This window comes from Strongylocentrotus purpuratus, unplaced genomic scaffold (genome assembly GCF_000002235.5).
Source record: "Strongylocentrotus purpuratus isolate Spur 01 unplaced genomic scaffold, Spur_5.0 spur5_scaffold_16, whole genome shotgun sequence".
Lineage (NCBI taxonomy): Eukaryota > Metazoa > Echinodermata > Echinoidea > Camarodonta > Strongylocentrotidae > Strongylocentrotus > Strongylocentrotus purpuratus.
The window spans coordinates 27204527-27228640 of NW_022145601.1; the positions used below are offsets into that span (position 1 = coordinate 27204527).

Here is a 24114-nt window from a genome sequence, read left to right on the forward strand (position 1 = left end):
AATAATAAATCTGATATAATTTTGATGATTTATAACCAACACAATACTCAACAGTCAAGAATACTATCCTGACTGACTTTACCTACTCGAATTTTTCAAGAAAAAATGATATTCAGAACAGCTTTTCGATACTTTAAGATTGTTTAACAGCACTGTACAGCAGCACCCATAACAACAGCAATGATAATATTTCTAATAATGATAATATGACCATGACCATATCTGCTCATCCAGTCAAGAAGCCTTAAGGGTTCTGGAAAAGAAACTTGAGCTGACATTAATACCGTTTGGCCAAAAGGAGAAAGTCAAATTGAAACGTTCTATAGAAAAAGAACAACAAGAAAAACTTAAGGCGAAATGCCTACATGATGGCCACCATGAGGAACATTCACATCGGCATTCTGTGAACAAAAAGGATACCCATGGTTGAAGTTTGTTGGTCTCAAAGATGAAACAGAAAACTCGGGCATGTATCAATCCTTTTTAGGGACTTTTAGATTAAGTGGACGAGAACGGCGTTAGCGTCCACTGATCATGAGTGTCCATGGCAAGCCGTTTTAACACTTATTCCTATTTCTTGATATCAAGAAATGATTTTCTGTTGTAAAGCAATGGTAATTCTTGATATTAAGAATTGAATTATTGGTATCAAGATATATATAAATAAATTTTAAAACGGCTTGCCATAGACAAACATCAATCTAAAGGTCCCTACTATCAGATTTTGATGACAAGATGTGCAGGATGTACCTGAAACGCTGATGCACTTGGTTTCAAGATGCCCCAGTAACACAAGGCAGTTATACTGGATACATCGGGAAACACTTGGACAGTATAAAGAACAACAGAGTATATGATAAAGTTGCACTTGGTAGCACTTAGCACTCAAGAACAAAATACTGACTTGATCCTGTTTTGCAGAATGTTATGAAAATAACAGTAACAAATATCCGTTTCTTATAAAGCGCTTTATAGCATTAAAAACGCAAACAGTATTATAGTTTGTTTTTGCAATTCAACTGATGAAATTATAGTCAACCATGTATTCAACAAGGCTTTGATAGAGCAGTGGTCTCGTAATCCGGTGACCCGGGTTCGAAACCAAGGCGATGCGCCAGTGCCCTTTGGTAAGGCAGTTATACTCTTCATTACCAGGTCCCTCGGAGAGGACCTAAAGCCGTCGGCCGTCTGGTTGCTTACTTACAACATGGAGCTATGCTTACAAGCATTTTTATGCTTTCTTAGCAGTCAGGTACAATAACCACCATCACCATTCAAAGGAGTGGGGTGGAGTGGGGTGTGGTTGGGTGTAGCCGGGAGGAGGGTATTAAAGAAGGGGGATGAATCAAGTAGAATTAAACTCTCTCAAAATGCACTGACATGACAAATCATGGCAGTACCGGTAAAACACCAACCCTACAGAAATCAATAAGTCTTTGCTGTATGATGTAATAAGTAAATAATTGATCACTGTAAAGGGGCTGAATAACGTTGGGTTTGCCGATTGTACATTATTGATTTGTCCGTATAATACATGCTTTGTTAGTATTGTCTGGAAACACTCCATCTTGCACACACAGAGCTTAATTTGCATGATGAGAAAACGACCGCGAATGAGCTACGTACCACAGCCATACAGACTGACGAAAAAGAGAGTGAACTGAAGGGAGCGGGAGAGAGAAGGAGAGAAAGAGAGAGAGGGGGTAGGAGAATAAGTGTATCGTGAGCTTTGTGACATACAATAATTATCACAATGTGAAAAATTGCTGATGTACAAAAAAGCAGGTAGCCTACACATTACGATTACACTGACAATCAACTTGATGAACTAAAGACATTTTAGTTCATATCTGATTTATGGATTACGTTTTTTTCTCAGTAATCCGGAAACGTTTTGTATATATATGCCAAATTTCTCTTTTGTTCCTAAAAGAACATAATCCAGTATCTAGAGGTAAACAGTATAAGACTATAAGCAGAGAATACTATTATGCCCAAAGTATCATATCGGTGGTAGGAGAACGGGTCTATGAATAGAAGGTACATGACAGGACTACATGTACCCTGCTTTCAAAGAAGTTTTGTTTTGTTTTGTTATGTGATCATTACAAAAAGTAAGGACCTAACTTTTTACTAGAGTATATAGGTGCGAACGGAATATACATCACGAAAGAGACATATTTATCATTGTGTATAATGTAAGCAGGGTGGTCTCCCTGCATAAGCGAATGTTAGAGTGACAACAATGTGCGTCAGCAGTATTGAAATAAATGGGTGCCAAGTATTTCTGTTATGATATAAAGCTAAGTCTGCTAAGAGCATTTAGACATCACATAGAGTAGGCTAGTAAGGTGTTCATAACTTATCAGGTACATGTACATAAATTCTCATGCATTAATCGTCTATAAATCTTACACGTGCTGAGAGGCAGAGGTTGTCATTTAAAAAATATAGTAGGTCCATGCTCACAGCTTACAGCCCGCCATAATATGTGACCCTTTTTTACTACTTGCACTTCCTCATTTGTTGTATGTACACTCTTCACAGAGATTGCATTACGGTCACTCTCATTCATCATAATTATTCAGTGTATCCTTGGTGGAGTTTTTGCAAAAATAAAATTTGGCATTAACGAGTAAACCATTCCATAATAATAACGTATAAATATCGTATCCTACAGTCATTATTCCGTATGATTATGAAATAGAAGGTGGTGCCGATAATGTTTGCGTGTGTGTGTGTGTGTGTGTGTGACAGTATAAATGAGAAGTTAGAGTTTCTGCACTAACATCAATCAATCAACAATTACTTTCGTGGACGCATTAATTCACAACACCGATTTCGCTTGGTGTTTACCTTGTTTGAAACCTATATAGCTTACTGAGTTCTTGATATAACTATAAACACAGTGAACGAGCGATACAAGCTCCGGCGACCGTGGAAAAACTCTCACTACATTAGGTTGAAGGTTCCAATAACCTAGCTCAACCTAAGTATAAAAAACCTAACATGAAAATCAAAGATGGACTGTATCCCCTTAATGTTTTGTATTTGACAGAATATAGCTCAGAGCACGTCGACAGAGCACGCGTCAGATCACCAGTTAATAGGGACTTTTAGATTTGCACAAAGACAATGCGGATTGCTACGATCGACGTCCTTTTATTGCACTGCCTTTAATGGACGTCACACGTATCAGTCCACGCAAATCTAAAAGTCCCTAATATGGTAATACATCCCTCATCATTGTGTTTGCTAACATCTACTGTTAACAGACATTTTCTACCCTTCACTTTTCACGACTAATAAAGGCGGATGTTCTGTTTCCTAATCATGAGTCGACTATATACAGAGAACAGACGGAGAAAGTAATTGAATGCATGAAACATTATGTTCTTTATTATGTTATTGTGTGTGGTGGGTATACAATATTCATGTACTAATCCAATGACCAAGGTAATAATATTTCTATAAAGCACCATATTAATCCCTTATTCCGAACAAAAACGTAATTCTCTTATGATCTATAAAACTATATACATGTACAATATACTTTTTTTTTTTTTGGTAAATGGTGTAAATAGTTAACAACCCTTTAGGAATTTTATTTGTCATATATTAAATATTTGAAAGGTGTTGTAGCGATTCAAGCTCTATGCATGTTTCATCACTTGTGTATGTTCATTCTTTAAACTGTAGTTGACCTGTCTTTGATAAAACATTGTTATATTCTTTTTTATGTGAAGTCAATTCAAATGGATTGTAAAATTGCAAATGATTTGTGATATTATATTATTTTTTATGTGATGTTAACTCCAATGAATTGTGAAATTGTGAACATGCATGCATGCATAAATAAATAAATAAAAGATGTTTCTTCAACAATAGTTTGTACTCCATATGATTCTAAACCTTTTCGTGACGTATTATTGCTGACTCGAAGTAGAAGAAAAACTTTGGCTTGTTGCTATAGTGACAGTAATGACTAATATGCCAACTATACTTTGCATGATCGCAAGTCGTTAAAAAATATGAATGCTTTGAAGAACTCTTCCCGGATATTCATTGGGCTTAAAATGAATAATCACTCGCAAGGAAGAATATATATTACAAAACCTGCAAGAATCACAAATTATCAAACCAAAATACATTGCGCAGCGCACGTAAACTTATTTTTCCATGAAACGAAACTGGATAGCTTCGACTTGGTTCATAGCTAAATGTGGGAGAAATTTTCGAAATACATAGTATTTTTAAAGAGACAAAACTAAAAAATAATTGTTAATTATAACATTATAATTATAAATGAATTCCAGTAACAATAACATTCCCATTTAGGATAGTTTTCCATTGTTGTACTATACTATTACTGTACATTATAGGACTCTCTGAGCAGCATGGTGGCTTGCCCACAATGATTACGTGATTGTCGTATTGAGGTCAATGTTGTTGTTGTTTAGGTTTATAGGCGTTTATCATTCAGGAGTAAATATTTACGACTAACAACACATCCTCGTTGTTGCGTTTCAGTCGCTATATTATGTTTGTCTTCAGGTACCATTCAATATGGTGGGTCGAATTGCACGGATATAAATGAATTTACACGTATCTTTTCCATTCAGTATCAAATGAATTTACACGTATCTTTTCCATTCAGTATCAAATTTAGTATACATGTATGCACGCCAAACGTCAAAAAGGATAACTTTGTTGATGGATGGAATAGTTGTAATGGCGTACGGAATATTGAATCAATACTTCAAACGATGCTATACGAGGACAACAAGGGAAAGCTAAACAAACTGACATTCAAAAAGTCTCGAATATAAAAATTGAACATAAAACTGTATAATCACTTCTAAACAAAGCACATCTATAACCTTACATTACATATTCTTAATGGACAAGTTTATCCGTAACAAAAATGAATTCTTCTATAGTAAGGGGCTGTAACCATAACCCATGCAATGTGAATGAAATATAGAAAGTCCATTAAAGTGATGAATGACGTATGGAGGTGAAATAAGTCAAGAGTAAAGGGGACGGTATTTGTGTAGCTTTGGGGAAAGTATGGGGTTCAATATTAACGCAATGGTAAAATATTATCAGTATTTCTAAGGACTACCGTACACTTTTCCGTTTTTCTTTTAAGCTATGTTTCACACTGTAGAGTCAATTCGCAGAATACATGTTTTTTCACGAGTATACGATGGGAAACACAAAGTCATGTTCAACATGACTTGTTTACAAGTACCAATTTGCCAATTAGGTTCTATGTAGCCTACCCGTTTTCAGGTAGAAGAAAATATTAGCCGGTTGTGAGAACAGAAGTGAGTGGGTTAATCTAGCATGGCCTAAGTTCCTAATAGCCTCGTGATAGAACGATGTGTATTATTTTGTTTTTAAATACATAAGGCTACAGTGGATTAATTCATATTGTAGGGTACTTGAACGCAAGTCCATAGATACAAGAAACAATCATGCCAACGAAAGTGAAAGATTGCGGTACTGATACGACAATTATTATTTTGAACTAGTATCAAAGTTCGAGAGAGGGAGAGAGAGAAGGGGTGAGAAAACGAGAACAATGGTAAAGCAAGTAATGTATTTGTCTGGCCCGTATTACATTGAACCTACATGTACATGATTGCGATACTTATCTCAACATCGTGACAACCATGGTAATGGCACGTTGTAATGCCATATAGAATAAACAACAGATTTTTTTTTATTTATTAGCATTTCATAACCAATATATTTCTCGAGAAGCGCAGCGGCAATGTTTGTATTAACGCTCCAAGAAAGAAATGGACTTAGGACTTCATATTGTTCAGTACAAAGCTATGTTTTGTTTTGTCCTTGTTTTACATAAAAATGGAGCTACAGATAAACCTATATCACAGTTTTATTTCTACAAGGATGGATGTCAAAAGAACTATGTACATGTGAATGAGGAGGGTTAATATATTGCTATAGAAATGTCGTAACTGTTTCATTTCCTCTTCTGGCCAAATCATTTTGTCATAAACTAATGTGTACAAGAAGTGCTATTTAATAATGAAACTGTTTGCGTTTGTGCTAAATCTGAAAACTCCCACCCTGCCATTAACAACAATGTCAAACAATTCAAGAAGCTAATAAATAAATCAACAAATAATCATCAAATTGTATAGTGCCACTAGTTACTAAAACTACTGATTAATTTGTAGTTTTGTACTTTAAAATACTGCTTTACCTATAAAATATGAGCATGTCGTAGAGTCAGTTCTAAGAGTAACAATAGGGATTGGGTGATGACTGATGAATGATGATAATCCTAAATTCCTTCATGTTACTCTTTAAGTTATATTAAAAATCTCTATGATTTTGGCCCAGGGGTCTCAGTCAAATATTCGTGACCAAGAAAGAAGTAGGTCAATAGGTCCTTTAAATTATTTATTTTTTAAATCAGTTTGCCCGACGAATATTTTCGGTAACAAGAAGCTGTCATATCAGTTTAGGTATAGGCCTATCCATATCTTAATAAAAGAAATATTTATCAGCTCAAACACACGGACAACCCAGTGTGCATGGAATATGGATAAGCAATCAAAATTATGAGGGGCCATAAAGAAACACTAGTGCCCCAATCACACCAAGGAGTTATCTCCTCGGTCACATCAACGAGACCGATACCATACCGACGACAGACCAAACGACAATGACGGAAAGGCCACGAATCTTTCAGCTTGGAGTCGGTGTGAACATGCATGCTTTGCGGTGTAATGAGGTATGCAATCAGTGTGATATGATCTTAATGAACTAGCATCAAATTGGGTGAATGGTGATGCAGATCTGCTGCAGATCACCTTACACGGAATAAGATTCTGATTATAATCAAAAGGTGATCTGCAGATCTGCTGTATAAATGCATGTATCTTCTGCAGATCACCTAATTATAAAATGTTATATTCATGACTGTGATCACGCCAGTGTATACTGGAGTGTCTACATTGATTAATTACATTCTAGTCAAACTAATTTTCTACCTAGCTGAAATACATTAGTCTAGTGTGATGATGTTTTGCACATTATGAATAATTATGATTGCAAATGTGATCTCAGGTATATTAATCAATTTAGTGGAATTAGTGACTTTTTAACTAACCTAATCAAAATCTCATTGTTCCTTGAAGGTCGAAAATAATCAATAACATCACAAGGTTGTAATATAAACTTCAAGCTGCATATCAAAATATCAAATTTGCTATTTTAAATTATGTCTTTATAATAGCCAAAATGCATCGGTCAGAAAACATTATCGATGGTCAATTTGTTTTGATCTGAACTGAACTTGACATGTCGAGTCCATTCATTACAAAATCTATTAGGCGTGTACACTGTAAAAAAATAATAGTCGAAATAACTCAATAAAATTGAGGAAAAGAAATGCCTTATTTTTATTAAGTAAATATTACCTACGGCATCTTAAGTAGAATTTACTTATTTTGCTGAATAAATTTTTACTCAGTTAAATCGAGTTACATTAACGTAAATAATTTAAGTATTGTAATCATTTTAGATAATTAAAAAAAAGCTATGATAGGATTACATATTGCACGATTTGGTACCCATCTAATCTAACAAGTAACATCCACTAATCATTCATTACTTCTATTTAAGATTAATCACTAATCACTAACACTACTTCTATTTAAGATATAACCCTATATACATATATATATATATCTACCACCATCACAAACTATTACATACGCTTCAATTCGACACATATTGAAAGGCTCCAAATTTTATATATACTTGATCGTAGCATCTTAAAAGGAAAATTGGTTGACAATTTCCTGAAATATCAAGTTTTGATTTGTTTTGAACTGGGTAACAATTAAAAATTGTCTTGTCTTTGCTTAGCCATGTTAAATGAATTAGTAAATGTTTTAAGGTCCTTAAATTTTCATTTAACCACAAAAAAGAATTGTTTTATTTTAAAAAAGAGTTTAATTTGGTCTTAATGAATATTCATAAATTATGTAAATATTTCTATTACGCACTGCATCGGTCCTTACTTTAAAAAGATAAGAATAATCAACATAAATTGTTTGAGTAATACGTATAATTTCTGATTTTGAGTTAAACTTACTAAATTAATACAAGCTGAAATTACTTAAAGTTCTTATGTATTTGATTTTACTTAAATATTCCACGTATGTTCTACTAAATTGAAAGTTTGAGTTAGCAAGACTTAAATTTAGTGCGTAAGTGGCAAAATTAATGTTTTCAAGTAAATTCTACATGGAAAAAATACGTAAAAATTACCAATGAACAAATTCTTTTTTACAGTGTATAATGTTCTGTGGCACTTTCCCCTCTCCGCGCGGGTGAATGGGCACTTTGTTGGTAAGAAGACAGACAGCTTGGATGTCACAAGTTGTTTCTTTCTAAACGCCTTCTCCATTCTTTGCGATGGGTTTTGGTATCATTCTATGATACATGTACAATAATATATAGGCCAATCCATTTGAAATTTTGTCAGAGCTTACATTGGTAACAAAAAAAAATGATATTTGATAACATATTGAGGTTGGGACTTGGGAGTAATTTTCTTCGTCGGGATATACAGGAAAAAATGAGCAAGATATTAGTATAATAAGTTATGCTGTTTACAAAATGAATTTAAAAATATGAAATTACAATCATCATTTATATTTTAATCATTTCTCACTATTATTTTCTGGCTTTGTACTTGGTAGTGTTTGGTATAATGGTTTAGTCACTTTACATCCAATAAGGGGTTTGAATCATGTTTGCCCGGTGGGTGGTGGCGTACTAATATTCGTAGAAAGGATATCGACTCCACACTTCTCTCTCTCTCTCTCTCTCTCTCTCTCTCTCTACCCAGGTGTGGGTATCCTTTGAATGGTTTGAGTGACGTAAAGGTATTATGTAGGACCATCATATCCAGGATAATGTCTACGTGATGATCGCCTCACGCATTGCGGATGTAAGCGATATGATGCCCTTTATACATATATGGATTTATTATTGTAAATTAATTATAATGATAATGCAGATCGCACTTTGAATGATGGCATGCGAGAGTGTAACCAATTTTGGTAGAAGAGGATGTTAAATCACCATTTAAAAGGGCCGAGGAGTGACCACTCTTTCAAAATGTCAGATTGATACTTTTAACATGCTAGATTCAACCTTTATAGTGTTGGATCCAGCATATTCAAAGTGGTAATCTACCATTTTGAAAAAGTGGTCACTCCTCGGCCCTTTTAAATGGTGATTTAACATTTCAGTTTTTAGAGTGTATATTAGCAATTTGCCCACTAGTTAAACGGGCCAACGGGGGTATGTTTATATTGATTTAAATAGTGGAACATGTTGACATCAATATAATCTGTCCACGTGGCCCTAAAATCGTTTCAAAGTTCAAACCAATAGCTACGCCTCAAAATACGTCCCGTTGGTTGTATATGCCGACGACTTAATAACTGCATAATAAGCCTACAGCCCTATACACACGTTTGCTTACAAAATATTCAATGTGCCAAAAACATATTTCTAAATATCGTTGCGAAAGTTCAAAGCATTGATTCATTGGATAATGCTTCACGGGATACATTCTTATGTACATAATGTTTTCGACATCTAATAATCTCTTATCACTAATAACATCTCCACATAGTGCTTTCTTTGCATACACATTTACCTTCTGTGTTGTCTAAACAATACACATACAAAATATGTGATTTTACCGTATTACACGGATCCGACTGGTATAACAGGCTATTCTCTTGAGATCAATAGATAATATTGCACGCAACCTTGCATAGGACTATTTAATGTTAATAAGTACGTCACATAATGATGAAGACACGGAGCCGACTTGAATCTGTCTAAAAGATGATAATGATGTCCTTCATGACTATAGCATCTGAATGGTTCAATGCTGTCCATGTTGAAAAAGATCACAGTAGAAACTTCAAGACTAAATGAAAAGTTGGCACGGTCTTCTAGTGTAGGCATCGAAAATTGAAGTCAACTTGAGTGAAATATTATTACTTATTAGCCTAATGCTATACACATGCACCTCACACATCCACAGTTAATATGAACCGACCAATTCTTAGCTACATGTACTAGAGGTAATCAATGTATTGTAATTTTTGGTTGGGTCTCTTGTCGGTCTGGAGTCGGCCTCGTGGGTGTGATTGGGGTATAAGAAATCAAGGAAACGTATGCGTAAAAGCGACAGATCAATGAGTTCACCCCCCCCCCCCAATTTTTTTAAAACTGAAAGTGAATAGACGCCCCGGACATACATGGGTATGTACCTGTATAAGAACGTGTAATGCAGGCACAATGCGTAGTTCCAGAACAAGCTTAAAAGTGCACAGTTACAATCAAATAAAGTGGACGGATATTGGTCATGCCGATAAAAGGAAAGTAGGAAACCATTGTATCTGAACTGTAGACCTTTTCCTACAGGAAGATACTACGTAACCAACACAGGAAGTAGTTAACTGAAGAATCACAGCTACACTCCCCCACAATCCCACAATACAATTTGATTAACCATCCTACTAGAAAAGGAGGGTTTAAAAAGTTTCCTAAATCCTATATTTTACCATTCAAATAACAGAGAATTCATATAACTGTACAATCAACGTAATTCATGTAAATAAAAGTGACTTTATCATGTTCATGCAATCACTGGCAATCTTTACTCATAGTTGTATCAGGCACATTCATTACTTGAACCATGTACTTTAAATATTGATTATTGGTGGGCAAAGATTATAACTGAATAATGGGTACAAACAGGTCATTGCGCCATGACATCAATAAAATCATTCTGTTTTGGGCAAAGGAAAATGTTTGGCATTCATACAAATCTATACAATAAAATTCCCCCAAAAGAGTAGACTTTTAAAAGAAATGTCATGCACCTCGAACTAATTTGACATTATTAATAAAAGCAAAGGATCCAGAAAACAGCTGTAAAAGTTTGAAAACTTCCTTGATTCGATGAAAAGAGTAAGAAAGCTGTACAAATTACACGTTTTGGAGATCTCTGAATAATCAACTAAAATGTAAATTTATAATGCCTCCCGGCATCATCTTCGGTAGCAGAGGCATTGTTACAGCTGTAATGAAAAACGAAAGTCCCACTGTCGCGAGCGAACACATTCCTTATTGCTTTAGTTTTATGTACATAATTATCACCTACCACAAAATATACTCATAAAAACATCACGTCCAAGCCAATGATTAACCAAATGAGAGTAACTCTGTCTCTGCGTCGACTTTCATTTCCGCGATTTATACATGTAAGTTTAGAAATACCCTTGCTTTATTTGAACGAGAACACGTGAGTCGTAAATCAAATCAGCCTATCAATCATTGTCAGATAAAACGCAACACAAACAAAAAATAAAAAGCAAAATATTAAAGGACAATGGAACAATAAAGGACGGTTTAGGTGAAACAGAAAGCAAAAGAAAGTACAATTTTCAGAACTTAATAGTTCCGTATGGAAAGTCTGCTCAGTCATAAATTGTGAAATTTGTTGATTTTATCAATTTATGTGCTTCAAATTGAAAAATTAGTCTCATATCATAGCGACCTCTTCGCAAATTCTAGATTATATTTGTAATCAGTCCACAAACTTCAACATCAGTCTGAAATCAGCAATCATCATGTTTCTAAATGTTGCGAGCAAGCGAATAGAGCGAGGAAGAAAGACATTTTATTATCTTATAAATGCATTTCCTCATGAAAATCTCTATCTGTTTCTAATTCTAATATTTGGTTCTCACAAGATCGACGTTATTTAAAAAAAAATGTTTTTAATCATATAACTATATTATGTAAATTAATAATGAATTGTGCAACCCGGATGATAACGCTGGTCTTAATAGTAACCCATACAGACAGGGAAGCCATACCAGAGTTATTATTCGCAGCAGCATTGTCAAGTACATGTATATACATGTACACCTTGGTCAAGAGAAACAAATGTGGACCAATGGCACATTGTCCAAGGATGTTAAGCACCGTGCAAGGATCGAACCAAGGACCCCTCAAAGAAGAGTCAAAAGGGTTCCATGACACATGCTCCGCCGACGATTGCTCCGCCGACATTTACTCCGCAAAACGCGACAATTGCTCCGCGACATTTGCTCCGATACATTTGCTCCGACGTCAAATGCTCCGCCGACAATTGCTCCGCCGACAGTTGCTCCGCCGACAGTTGCTCCGCCGACAATTGCTCCGCCGACAGATGCTCCGCCGACAATTGCTCCTCCGACAATTGCTCCGCCGACAATTGCTCCGCCGACATTTGCTCCGCCTGAAGCGACACTTGCTCCGCCGACATTTGCTCCGCCGACATTTGCTCCGCCGACATTTGCTCCGCCGTCAATTGCTCCGCAAAACGCGACAATTGCTCCGCCGACATTTGCTCCGCCGACATTTGCTCCGCCTGAAGCGACACTTGCTCCGCCGACATTTGCTCCGCCGACATTTGCTCCGCCGACATTTGCTCCGCCGACAATTGCTCCGCCTGAAGCGACAATTGCTCCGGTGACATATGCTCCGCCGACAATTGCTCCGACGACATTTGCTCCGCATGAAGCGACACTTGCTCCGGTGACATTTGCTCCGACGACATTTGCTCCGCCCAAAAAGTGTCCCATTAAATTCAAATGCTACTAGTACTACGACAAACAAATGCTTCGCCGACAATATTTTTTTTTTCACGGGTTGTTTTTGTTTCTTTCTTTTTTTCTTCATTTTTTGAATGCATTTCATGACATTATGTAAATGAAATGAAATGAATGAATGTTGATAATGTGGGAGGAAAAAGCAGTTGCCTAAAAGTCATTTCGAATATACTGAAATAACTTTCTATCTATCACTGTACGTCCCACATAATGTACACTAAACACTCATTACATGTCATGGGAAGTTTTTTTTTTTAAAGTAGAGCAGCAAGCCACATTCCCCAATACGCGCATACCTCCTCGTTAATTTCAAACAGCTCATCAATATGTAAGACCTGAAATTACCTCAATGAAAGAAGACTAATAACATGAGAGGAAAGAAAAGAGCAAAATAAGACAACCGTTTTTTGCTATTCCCCATAATGTTTGATTTTAAAAAATAAAAAATAAAATTATAGCTCCTTACGCAAGTTCTCCGGCGAAAGATAATTACTCCGCTAAAAATCTGTTTCATGTATTACTCATTAGCTGATCCAAAGCTCAAGGCTATCTCTCTCTCTCTCTCTCTCTCTTTCTCTCTCTCCCATGCTCCTCCTTTTCCTGTTTACACCGTTTTCTTGTCTTCTTTGCTCTTTTCTTTCCTCTCATGCTATAAGTCTTCTTTCATTTCCATCACTCCTTCTCTGCTCCCCCTCTCGAGTTCTATTTCTCTCGTGAAATTGAAACGTAAAGTAATACAATCATGTAGTACATTCTTGTTTAGAATAATATTTTCAATAATATCCAGTCCATTTTCTAAAGGTTTCTTTCCTTTAGTTAAGTGTATGTAGCTTAAATATATATATGTTAGTGTGCAAAACACTCCGTTTCATTCGAGTACTTTGTTTTCACTAAATAATTTAAGGGACTCACGAAGCTACCGGAAGAAGAGCAATTGGCTTATCATGAAGAACTAACATCAAACTGCAACAAAATGATTTGTATAAATGTGAATAAGCAGAAAGTCTGCCATCTCATTTTCCCGTCTGAATGGGTTCTCTTCCTTACGTATATAAGTGCCCTTATTTTCTAAACTTTTTTTTTTATATTTGTGTGTTTATTAAATTTTCAATCATATAAAAATTACATATTTACAAGTCATTGGTAATAATTAGACAAACAAAAAAACCAATATGTATAAGAACAACTAACAATAATGAAAGGACAAGAAAGTTATAAAAAAAAAACATTATAGTAAAAAAAAAAATACACTGTACACATATAAATCATAGTTTGAACTCCAGTGCATAAAGGGGAGTGAGGGGGCACAGGAATAAAAGTTAAATCAACATGAGTATCATAAGTCAAATCGCCATTTCTTAAAATGCGAAACAAGCTTGTTCCTTTTTTTCGCTGAGAAATATTCAATATCTTTTTGTTTCTTTATAAAACTCTTAAAAAGATCAACACTTGGTAAATCCCCCTTACTTATTTTCTAAACTTCCATGATGACCTATTACATTGTATAATGCTTTACCTAGTGAGATGCATTGATCGAGGTAATTTCAGGTATTACATATTGATGAGCTACTTGAAATTAACTAGGAGGTATGCGCGTATTGGGGAATGTGGCTTGCTGCTCTACTTTTTTTAAAAACTTCCCACGACATGTAATGAGTGTTTAGTATACATTATATGGGACGTACAGTGATAGATGGAAAGTTATTTCAGTATATTCGAAATGACTTTTAGGTAACTCCTTTTTCCTCCCACTTCATCAACATTCATTCATTTCATTTCATCTACATTATTTCAAGAAATGCATTCAAAAAATGAAGAAGAAAAAAAGAAACGAAAAAATAGGTGTAAAGAAAATATTGTCGGCGAAGCATTTGTCGTAGTACTAGTAGCATTTGTAGTTTATGGGACACTTTTTGGGCGGAGCAAATGTCGTCGGAGCAAATGTCGGCGGAGCAATTGTCGCTTCAGGCGGAGCAATTGGCGGCGGAGCAATTGTCGGCGGAGCAAATGTCGGTGGAGCAAATGTCGGCGGAGCAAATGTCGGCGGAGCAATTGTCGCTTCAGGCGGAGCAATTGTCGCGGAGCAATTGTCGGCGGAGCAAATGTCAGCGGAGCAAGTGTCGCTTCAGGCGGAGCAAATGTCGGCGGAGCAAATGTCGGCGGAGCAATTGTCGCGTTTTGCGGAGCAATTGACGGCGGAGCAATTGTCGAAGGAGCAATTGTCGAAGGAGCAATTGTCGGCGGAGCATCTGTCGGCGGAGCAATTGTCGGCGGAGCAACTGTCGGCGGAGCAACTGTCGGCGGAGCAACTGTCGGCGGAGCATTTGACGTCGGAGCAAATGTCGCGGAGCAAATGTCGCGGAGCAATTGTCGCGTTTTGCGGAGTAAATGTCGGCGGAGCAATCGTCGGCGGAGCATGTGTCGGGTTACCGTCAAAAGTTATCACCAATATACGACAGTGCTCCTACATAATGAAGGCCAAGTACATGTATCTCAGCTACTATGCCTTTAACAGCGGAGGAGGGAAGGGGGGGGGGGCTGTCTTGAGTCCGATGAAATATAGATCAAGGTCTAAATAAAATAATCAGTCTCTAGTCACACTCACTCTATAGTGTAAACAAAGTCATCCAGGAATGAATAACATGAATACCATCATTAACCGTCATGAGATAATAAATACAACTATTACTTGACAAAGTCCTAAGGGTGAAAAATTGGTAAAACATTTTTTTGTGTGTACGATACCATTTTTTTGTGGACGAAGAATACTTATTTCTTTGTAGTTTTGTGTATTTTCTGGAAGTCCGAGTATAACTTTAGACTTTCTCATACATGTAAAGTATATAGGCTAGTATATGACAAATAAAAACATATTCTCTTCTTCTTCTTCTCTTCTTCTCTTCTTCAAGATAATCTGCCTCCTTCAATACTGGAGATTCTTGCAGATGCCGTATACTCAGCCTGATTGGGGTTCATACAAAAATGGAAACTTCTCAGCAATGTTGATTGATACGCAACATGTTTTGATATGGAACATTATGCAACATTTTTATTACATCCATCTATAATAAAAAAAATCAACAATAATTAAAATAAATAATAAATAATAATAATAGTAATAACATTAGTAAATATAAATATTCATTAAATATACGTTACAATAACCAAAACAAAACAACGACAAAATTATACGGTCTAATAAGTATTAACGATCATTATTTCTCATGATCTTATCATTATCATTAGTTATCAACAGTATTGTTGGTGCTGTTGTTATCATTATCATCATTAATGCATGTTTTACTATTGTTATTACATAAAACTATTTATGACATTCCACACAAAAATGAGTGACCAAATACAAGGTTTATTGGATGTGTGTATTTTCATGTGATGAAATGTCAAGCAAGCATGCATGAGTCATTCAAAAAACTACATCATCATAACGACACTATACTATCAAGCAGAAACCACAGTGTGCAGTCAAAAGTTTAAGGTCTTCGTCTCTTTGTTTCTTTTCTTTTTTAATGTTATTATCGATATCACACGTGCGCTAAAGTACCGTCTATCACGAGGATTAAATATAAAGTGAATATAGAGTACATGGGTGTAATAGGTCCATGGTATAAGTGTACAGGTAGGTTTATATTATTATGCACACTGTCCTCCGTGATAAGTCGCATGTACATGTGTGATCGTGAGTGCATAATACTTCCCCGTCGGTACAGTGGTGGCCGTGTATATATTCGGTCATATATTGTGTAGTCAATAGTGTAGCGTTTCTTGACAGAAAAACCCTTCTGCTTGGAGGAGTTTAACAAAATGTATTTTATGTTTATGTTTATGTTTAATATTTTGAAAGCTTTCCTTCCAGGGATATTATGGTAAAGCGAGACATAGTCTTAGCGGGAACATATATCACCGAACGAAATGGACTGATTCGGTCTCATCACTCTCATCACTCTCATGTATCCCCTATGTATCATATTCATAGTCGCTAGGCTAGGACATCATTACATGTACAACCCGATTTACTCTACCAGGAAATTCCCGAAATAGTGGTAGACAAAGAAAATGTTCTTTCCTCGCCTCGTCAACATATATTACAGACAACGAAGAAGCCCGGTCCGTATACAAAAACCATACACATGATTGAAGTATAACAAATAGAAGCCGGTCGCGTTCGTTTTGCTTCGGGTATTTCTACGATCTTCTTGTCTTACCTTTTAATTTCCAAGGTGTACGTGTGGTCTAATTTTCCGTTTTTCACCGTACCGTTGCCATTCGCAGTCATAGGCTGGTAGGTACTTTTGGTATTGTTAGTCGTCATTTTTGCTGATATAGTCCACAACTCGTGTTATTCCACATTTGATGATGAAAATGATATCCTAAAACATGGAGGGGCGGTTACCCCGATCCAACCGGTGAATTTTTCACTGTCTCGCCGCCGCGCGTGCATTCAACACTGAATGCTTCTGTAGTGTGTTGTGGTATCGGACTTTGAACGTACACGGTGCCTTGGTGTGGTGAAGTTAAAAACGCACGAGTGCTTCGCTCACACAATACACAAGCCATACGATGAATGCATGCATAATCTTATCCGCTATTTTTCCAGCTACTGTTCGTCGGTTACCATGCATAAACCACGCCTACGCACACACAGATGACCAACATAATCATCACATACACAAGTCCTCAGATCTCCCTCCCCCATCAATCTATGACGTCATAATCTTGACTAATAATTTATTTCAATTCATTACGAAAATGTTGGCTAGGGCTAAAAGAAAGGAAAAAGAATGAATAGATAACGACATTATATGTTTTCAAAGCGGGCCACAGATAATTTGACGGAGCAGAAATATTGTAAACTCGAAGAGTCGAATGATTAGCGAAAGGGTATTTCCTTCTTGTCTATATCCATTGAAACTATAAGTAATCTATATATAATTGCTGAACGGAAGGAATGGAAATAAACTGCGATGATGATGAGATCTTTCAAAAATATACAGATAATACTGAAGTCTGAAAACAAATTCATTTGTTTCAAGATGAAACCTTTGTTACAGGTCAAATCTCGAATTCCTTTCAGAATGAAACACAATATGGCTCATCGATGAAAAATGCTCCAGATCTCATTCATCTTGTGACATCATCTGTCAATCATAAGTGAGCTAACGAGAGACAGTGGTATGTAGCTTCACCTGACCACCTGTTTACAATAGACCATACAATACTAACATAGGAGTAGCTATGACATGTCAGACGTGCTGTAGCATCACCAGGAAAAGAAAGGTAATGTGGAGGATAGTTATGAAAAAATGCAATTCTTTTGTGAGCATGTGCTGATCTGGGGGAATGATTATCTGTCGATACCTGAAGTGAATATCGTGTATACTTATGCACATAATATTATGCCAAATTTGCATAGTATTGTGCGCATAATTATAAACGATATTCACTTCTAATGTTGTATTTTGTTCGTTTTATTTATTTATTTTTAATTAAAAAAAAACGAACACAATTCAACATTATAATTATATCAAACCATAGCTTTGATTTTTGTTTTTTTTGATTGTTTGTTTTAGTTTTGGTTGTTTATTTGTTTGTAATAGGAGATTAACCGGGTAGATGGTGGGTTGAGTTAAAGATTGTGAGGTGGTGCCCCGTTCATTTTCAATAACCTCCATATCATCATAAACCTGCTTTGTCCTATTTTAATCGAAATACTCTGCATTGAAATAAAATAAATTATTTACTCACATAAATATTGCTGACTCATTAACGTAATTATGATACATGAAACAAACATCGATATTCTCTTCCTGCTAACCTATTCATCATTAAATAGTTTTAAACACTGAGGAAATTGGAAAGGGAATTGCATGCCTTCCTACAAACAATAAGTCTTGTCATGTGGTTATTCATGCAGTCTTTGCTTTTCTCCTTATATCTTTTTAATTTCAAGTGTCTATTTTTCTCTGGCCCTACACATACTCTAGTCCTTTGACTATTTTCTTGTTCTAGAAAAGCAGAACGACTTTTCTCAAATTATATTCCCCCCCCCCCCTCTTCTTTTTCTTCATTCTTCTTCTTCTCAGGCTTGCTAGGGCTCGTTCTGTAAGGCCGGTCCCCCCTGGACCTGTTCTCTATCGTGTATTTTTTTCCTACTCTGTATTTACATATTTGCTATATTGTAAATGCTTTGGTTTGATGTACATGTTCATTCCTTTTATCGAGTGAAAGAAAATAAATTTGAAATATAAATACATTTGCGATCGACCAACAATGATGATTAAGCTAACAAAGAATTCAACCATACTCCTAGCAAGGCATGAGGAGGTTCTTGATCCCACTAGAACCTTTATTCTATCACGTTGCTGAGAGTCACTCGACTCCTGTGTTAATCCATTATCAATGACAAAGGTCAAACAATCTAAAGCGAAAGGTTCGAGTTTTTGACTAATCATTAATTTGTCCCAATACTTGGACTTTGTACCCACGGATGGATTGCAAAATACCACTTCAGGCTTAAATTAAATTAATATCTTTCTTATTATCTTTAATTGTACTGTATTCATGGAAAGCCCCGCATATAACCTTTGTAAACATAGTTAAAATTTACCGTTACTTTGCATATTTTGATTTTTATATTGCGAAATAAAATTGAATTGAATTGATAGATATTGTTGTTTGGCTTGCATCCAGTAAAATAAAGATCGCATTCTCGATCTTGTAATTGAAAACAAGTTTGAAAAAATCTGGGGAAAAAAATCCTCTTCTAGGATGCCTTAACATTCAAAGCAATATTATTGTCCTAATGGCAGACTGATGAATATTGAAAAGTCAGAACGAGTCAGGAGAGCTGATGTATTTGTTTCCAGTTCGTCGTGATTGTGCCGTGGACCAGTTATGTCCGGTGGTGATAGCAGTAGATGGCAGGTTCAAATCCCGCTGGTACCAAGGTTTTTTCTGACTTGTTTTCAATAACGAGATAGGGCACGCGATCCTTATCTACCTGGCATAGGAAATTCCCAAATTTAAGGTCAGGCAAGAAATATGCTTATTTAGAGGCCTACATGCTCCTGGGGACTCCGCCCCTGGACCCCACACCAATGAGTGACCTACCAGTGTCACAAATAAGGTATCAAAATATGCTTATCTGACCGTAATTAAGTGCCTAAAACCCCTGAGCTTCCGGGGGCCCTCCCCCCTATATGCTCATCTAACGGTAATGTAATGCCTAAAACCCCTGCCTTTAACTCTCTTTATCTCTCCCTCAATTTTCTCCCTCTCTCACACACTCACTTTTCTCTCTTTCTCTCTCTTTCTCTCTCTCTCTCTCTCTCTCTCTCTCTCTCTCTCTCTCTCTCTCTCTCTCTCTCTCTCTCTCCTAGTCCAGAATCTGGCCAGTTCTTCGTATTCAAGCCGCCGAAGATGACGTTATATTATCCAACTCAAAATACGCTCACCAGCCCATGGGAATCCAATGTGTAATTCCATGGTTTGCCTTTTCGCCCTCTCTCGGCTTGGTATGGCTTTTTTTTGTTGGGGGAGGGGGGTAGGGGCGTTGCGTGTTCCGAATTCATATGACAATGACATGCATTAAAAAGAGAGATAAAGAGAGAGAGAGAGGGGGGGGGGGGGAGAGAGAGAGAGAGAGAGAGAGAGAGAGAGAGAGAGAGAGAGAGAGAGCGAAAGAGAGAGAGAGAGAGATCTGGGAATAATTTGACAATATAAGTCTCTTAAAATCATTTGTACCAGTGTCCTGCCTTCGTTGCGACTGATCTGAATCCGTGGCAGATCCTCATATCAATCACAAATCACACAATATTAACCATTCAACCTGAGATATCATTTATTCAAATCAATCGCAACTCTTTTTCAGACACGGCCAGATATACACAGTACAATACAGTGGCGGATCCAGGTGGGGACCGAACCGCCCCCCCCCCCCCCCTTGGCGGCTAGACAAATATGGGGCCTGTCACTACGAAATGAGTCCAGTTGGTCAACAATTGTATTCCTGTTTTTAAGTATTATATGAATCTACATTAAGTAAGCTTTAAATTAAGGGGTCACACATTAAAATTGATAAATTATATCCAGAAATATGAACAAAAACCTAATTGGACTTTATAACAATGGGATTACCCAGTTTTGAGATAATTTGGTGTAAAGTTAATGATGCGTAACATATTATAGTCTGGTCAACAACAACATAGCAACAACACACTTCCCATCATTCGATTTCAATGAAACTTTCAACAAACAAAGAAATAATAAGTCGATTTTTGGAAAAATCTTAAATGTGGTAGGTGGGTCAATTTTCAGTACATACACACTATACATCGCTATTACTACGATTGAGCCTAATGCTACACTGGACTCATTTCGTGGTGACTGGCCCCATATCTTCTTTCTTTTTTTAATTAAAAATAAGAGAAGAAAAAAGGAGAAAAGACAGAGAAAAGGTTACAAAAGAAAATTCTTACGTAAATGTATGAATCAGTGGCGTATCGAGGGTGGGGGGGGGGGGGGTTCGTCCGCGGCCCTCCCCCTTTTTTGTAGGCCTACAGATTACCCACAGATTACATTGCCGATGAGATGGATCGACATGTGCCTATACAGTACGGGGAAAAAATGTTCTATAACATTGAGAAAGAGAGATGAATCTAAAATGAAACGATAGGGGCTATGAAATTTGAAGGGGAGGGGGGGGGGGGGTAATAAATAATTTTCTGTTGCTCTTGACGGCCATCTTTAAGGTTCTAAATTTTAAGTTCTGACCCCATCCGTAAAGAAAGAAGACTGACTCCCAAGACAATCCTTTGTTCATTAAAATTGATAGCGTGTGTAATGTGTATGTGTGCTAGTACATATTCCAACAATAATATATATTTCCAACGAAAATTGTCCAAATTTAAAGGGATAGTTTTGAGTTTCTATCGTTAAAGATGTCTATTGAAGATTCTGGATTGTTAAGATCCTAGGGCTCCACCCCTTGGACCTCCGGCTTGGCTCTGTCCCTGCAACCCGTGTTTTTATTGCTCAAGGCGGTGATCTAGAAGGTTCTTAAAGACCGTCAACACTACTGGGCCAGAAGGGATTAGACCACATAGCGAGGTCACTGACAGATGGCTATTTCATTAACTCAGCTCTCAACTAACATAAGAAAAAGAGGATAATGGGGGACAAACAGGCACCGATTGGGGAAGTTTTCTATATAGAGGGAGCAAGTAGCTACAAGTAGGACAGTGGGGCTTTGATTGATATCATTCGAGAGCGTCCGCGGGTCCTATAAGGCGGTTTCCTGGACCCCATCTGGAAGGGATTGCGCATTCGTTGGCTTCGGGCCCCCCTTTTTGAAAATCCTGGATCCGCTGTTGCATTAACAGGTATTTAGTCCTACCTTCCAACGGTCATAATAATTATCTCACTTTCACAAAAAGGTCGGTGGCAATCATGCGACAAGCTTCTTTTTTCTTCTATTTTGATAAAAGAATGTAGACAAAAGATTAATGACGATGATTATGAAGGAAATGATATGATGTTTTATAGATGGCGTGTCCAGGAATAAGGGGCGGTAACCCTTCAGATGGAGAAGCGGGATGTACATGAACTGCCTAATGTAGCATTGCGGGTCGAAGTTATAATGCGTTTTTCTTATTTTCCTTTCTCTATTCCATTCTTGGATCTTGGATTCTTTTCCTCCTAAATACTCCGAAGAAGAGTTTTGACTGGAGGTGGTGGAGGGTGGACGTGAACATTCAATGGGAGGGGGTGCGGCAGCTCCATCGTTTGATGAGTTCCCCAATGGTGTCTGATAAACTTGTGTTCACGATGGTGTTTCTTCCCTTCTGGAATTCAATAGCGGTTCATTAACTCATGTCCTGAAAAGGGGCTGGTAACTGAACTAATTTTATTTCTTAAATAGACTTCAGGTTACTTCATTCGAACTTACGTGGACACTAGTCCCGTTGAATATACAGACTTACAATAGTTCTGAGAGTGTTCGGGTGCTAGGGTTCGTGAGGAGGCCGTCTCATTCCTTCTCATATACTGTACACCTTTCATTTCCAAAAATACTTTTCTTTTAAAAGGAGCATCTAAACACAAGATTATCTCAAAACAAAAATAGGAGACATTAATAAATTTACCCCTGCACTCTAATTAATAACTCTTTAAGAATCATCTTCAACATTTTATTACTTTGTTTCTCTTTCCGTGGTTCAAGATTTATTTGTGAGCGATGGAAGCGAGTTGGCAAATTTGCATTGCGATTTTATTTGTTAACAAAATCTATCTTGATGGGGTATTAATCGCAATCTCATAAATAAAGAATGAATAAGGCCTTTAAGGTTCCATAATTAGATGAACTATCAGTGCGAGTAAGTGAGCTTTGGAGGAATTCGAGAAGAAAACAATACTGCCCTCAGTCGCTTTAAATTATGTGATGGAAGTTAAAAAGAAAAAAAAATTCTGGGGAGAGGAGGGGTGGCAAAAAAATGTAGAGAGAACAAAATAATTATTGTTACGATTGGCTCTTGGTAATTTGCTTTGCACTTGCCTTGAGTTCAAAACTCGCTCAAAACCATACCACCAGTCCAGAAAGCAAATTGATCACCTTCTCATTTTCTAGAGAAGGAACATTTGAAAGCATTAACATTACATCTCTTAAAGAAACAGTTCGTTATTTTGAAATTTGGGCACAGGGTAACCGTTGCTATACACAGCTACTCCCATTGATTGAAGCTAGATATTGTCCTTCATGTATCATATATCAGATTCTAATATTGTTGCACTTAACAATTGTGAAAAGAGAACTTAATTGAAAGGAAAGAAACAATTATTATAAATAAAACGAGGCACATTGAGGGTACTTAACAAATGGGTCACTCTAAACTTATCCCCCCATCGCACCCAGAAGCGCGGCTTCTGCCATTATTTCATTCTAGCTCTCTCTGTCTGCCTTTCTGTCTGTCTGTCTCTCTCTCTCTCTCTCTCTCTCATCCCCCCCCCCCACTATTTCTCTCTGTTTAATAGCCCCCCCCTTCTTTCACCCTTTTCCCTTCCCTGTCATTTGAACTAGGTCCCTCATGCTGTTCAATTATTGTCAGTGGCGGATCCAGTAATGTATTCTCTGTAAGGGAGACATATTTTGAAACAAAGTGCTGGCAAGCCGTCAACCCCCCCCCCCCGATAAATGGAACATTATGCACATAACCCCGCGATTCGCCAATGATTGTGAACATTACCATTTAATCTGACACAGGGGCGGATCCAGTTGGCGGCAAGGGAGGGACCAAAAAGGGGGCCCAATTCGTGAAAAAAATGTTTAGCGGCGAGTCAGCCAGCCGGCGAATAAGCGGGGGGGGGGGGG

The 24114-nt window shown here is 37.0% G+C and overlaps 1 protein-coding gene across 1 annotated transcript in view; it reads right to left on the reverse strand.

Annotated features, from left to right (window-relative positions):
- LOC115924608 (ATP-dependent translocase ABCB1-like) overlaps positions 1–17187 on the reverse strand; it is a 62290-nt gene extending 45103 nt beyond the window's left edge. Inside the window, exon 1 of the mRNA XM_030987187.1 lies at positions 16955–17187. Within this exon, the coding sequence (XP_030843047.1) occupies positions 16955–17061 (107 nt within the window). The 5' untranslated portion in view covers positions 17062–17187. The remainder of the gene's footprint in view (positions 1–16954) is intronic.
- Between the last annotated feature and the right edge of the window lie 6927 nt (positions 17188–24114).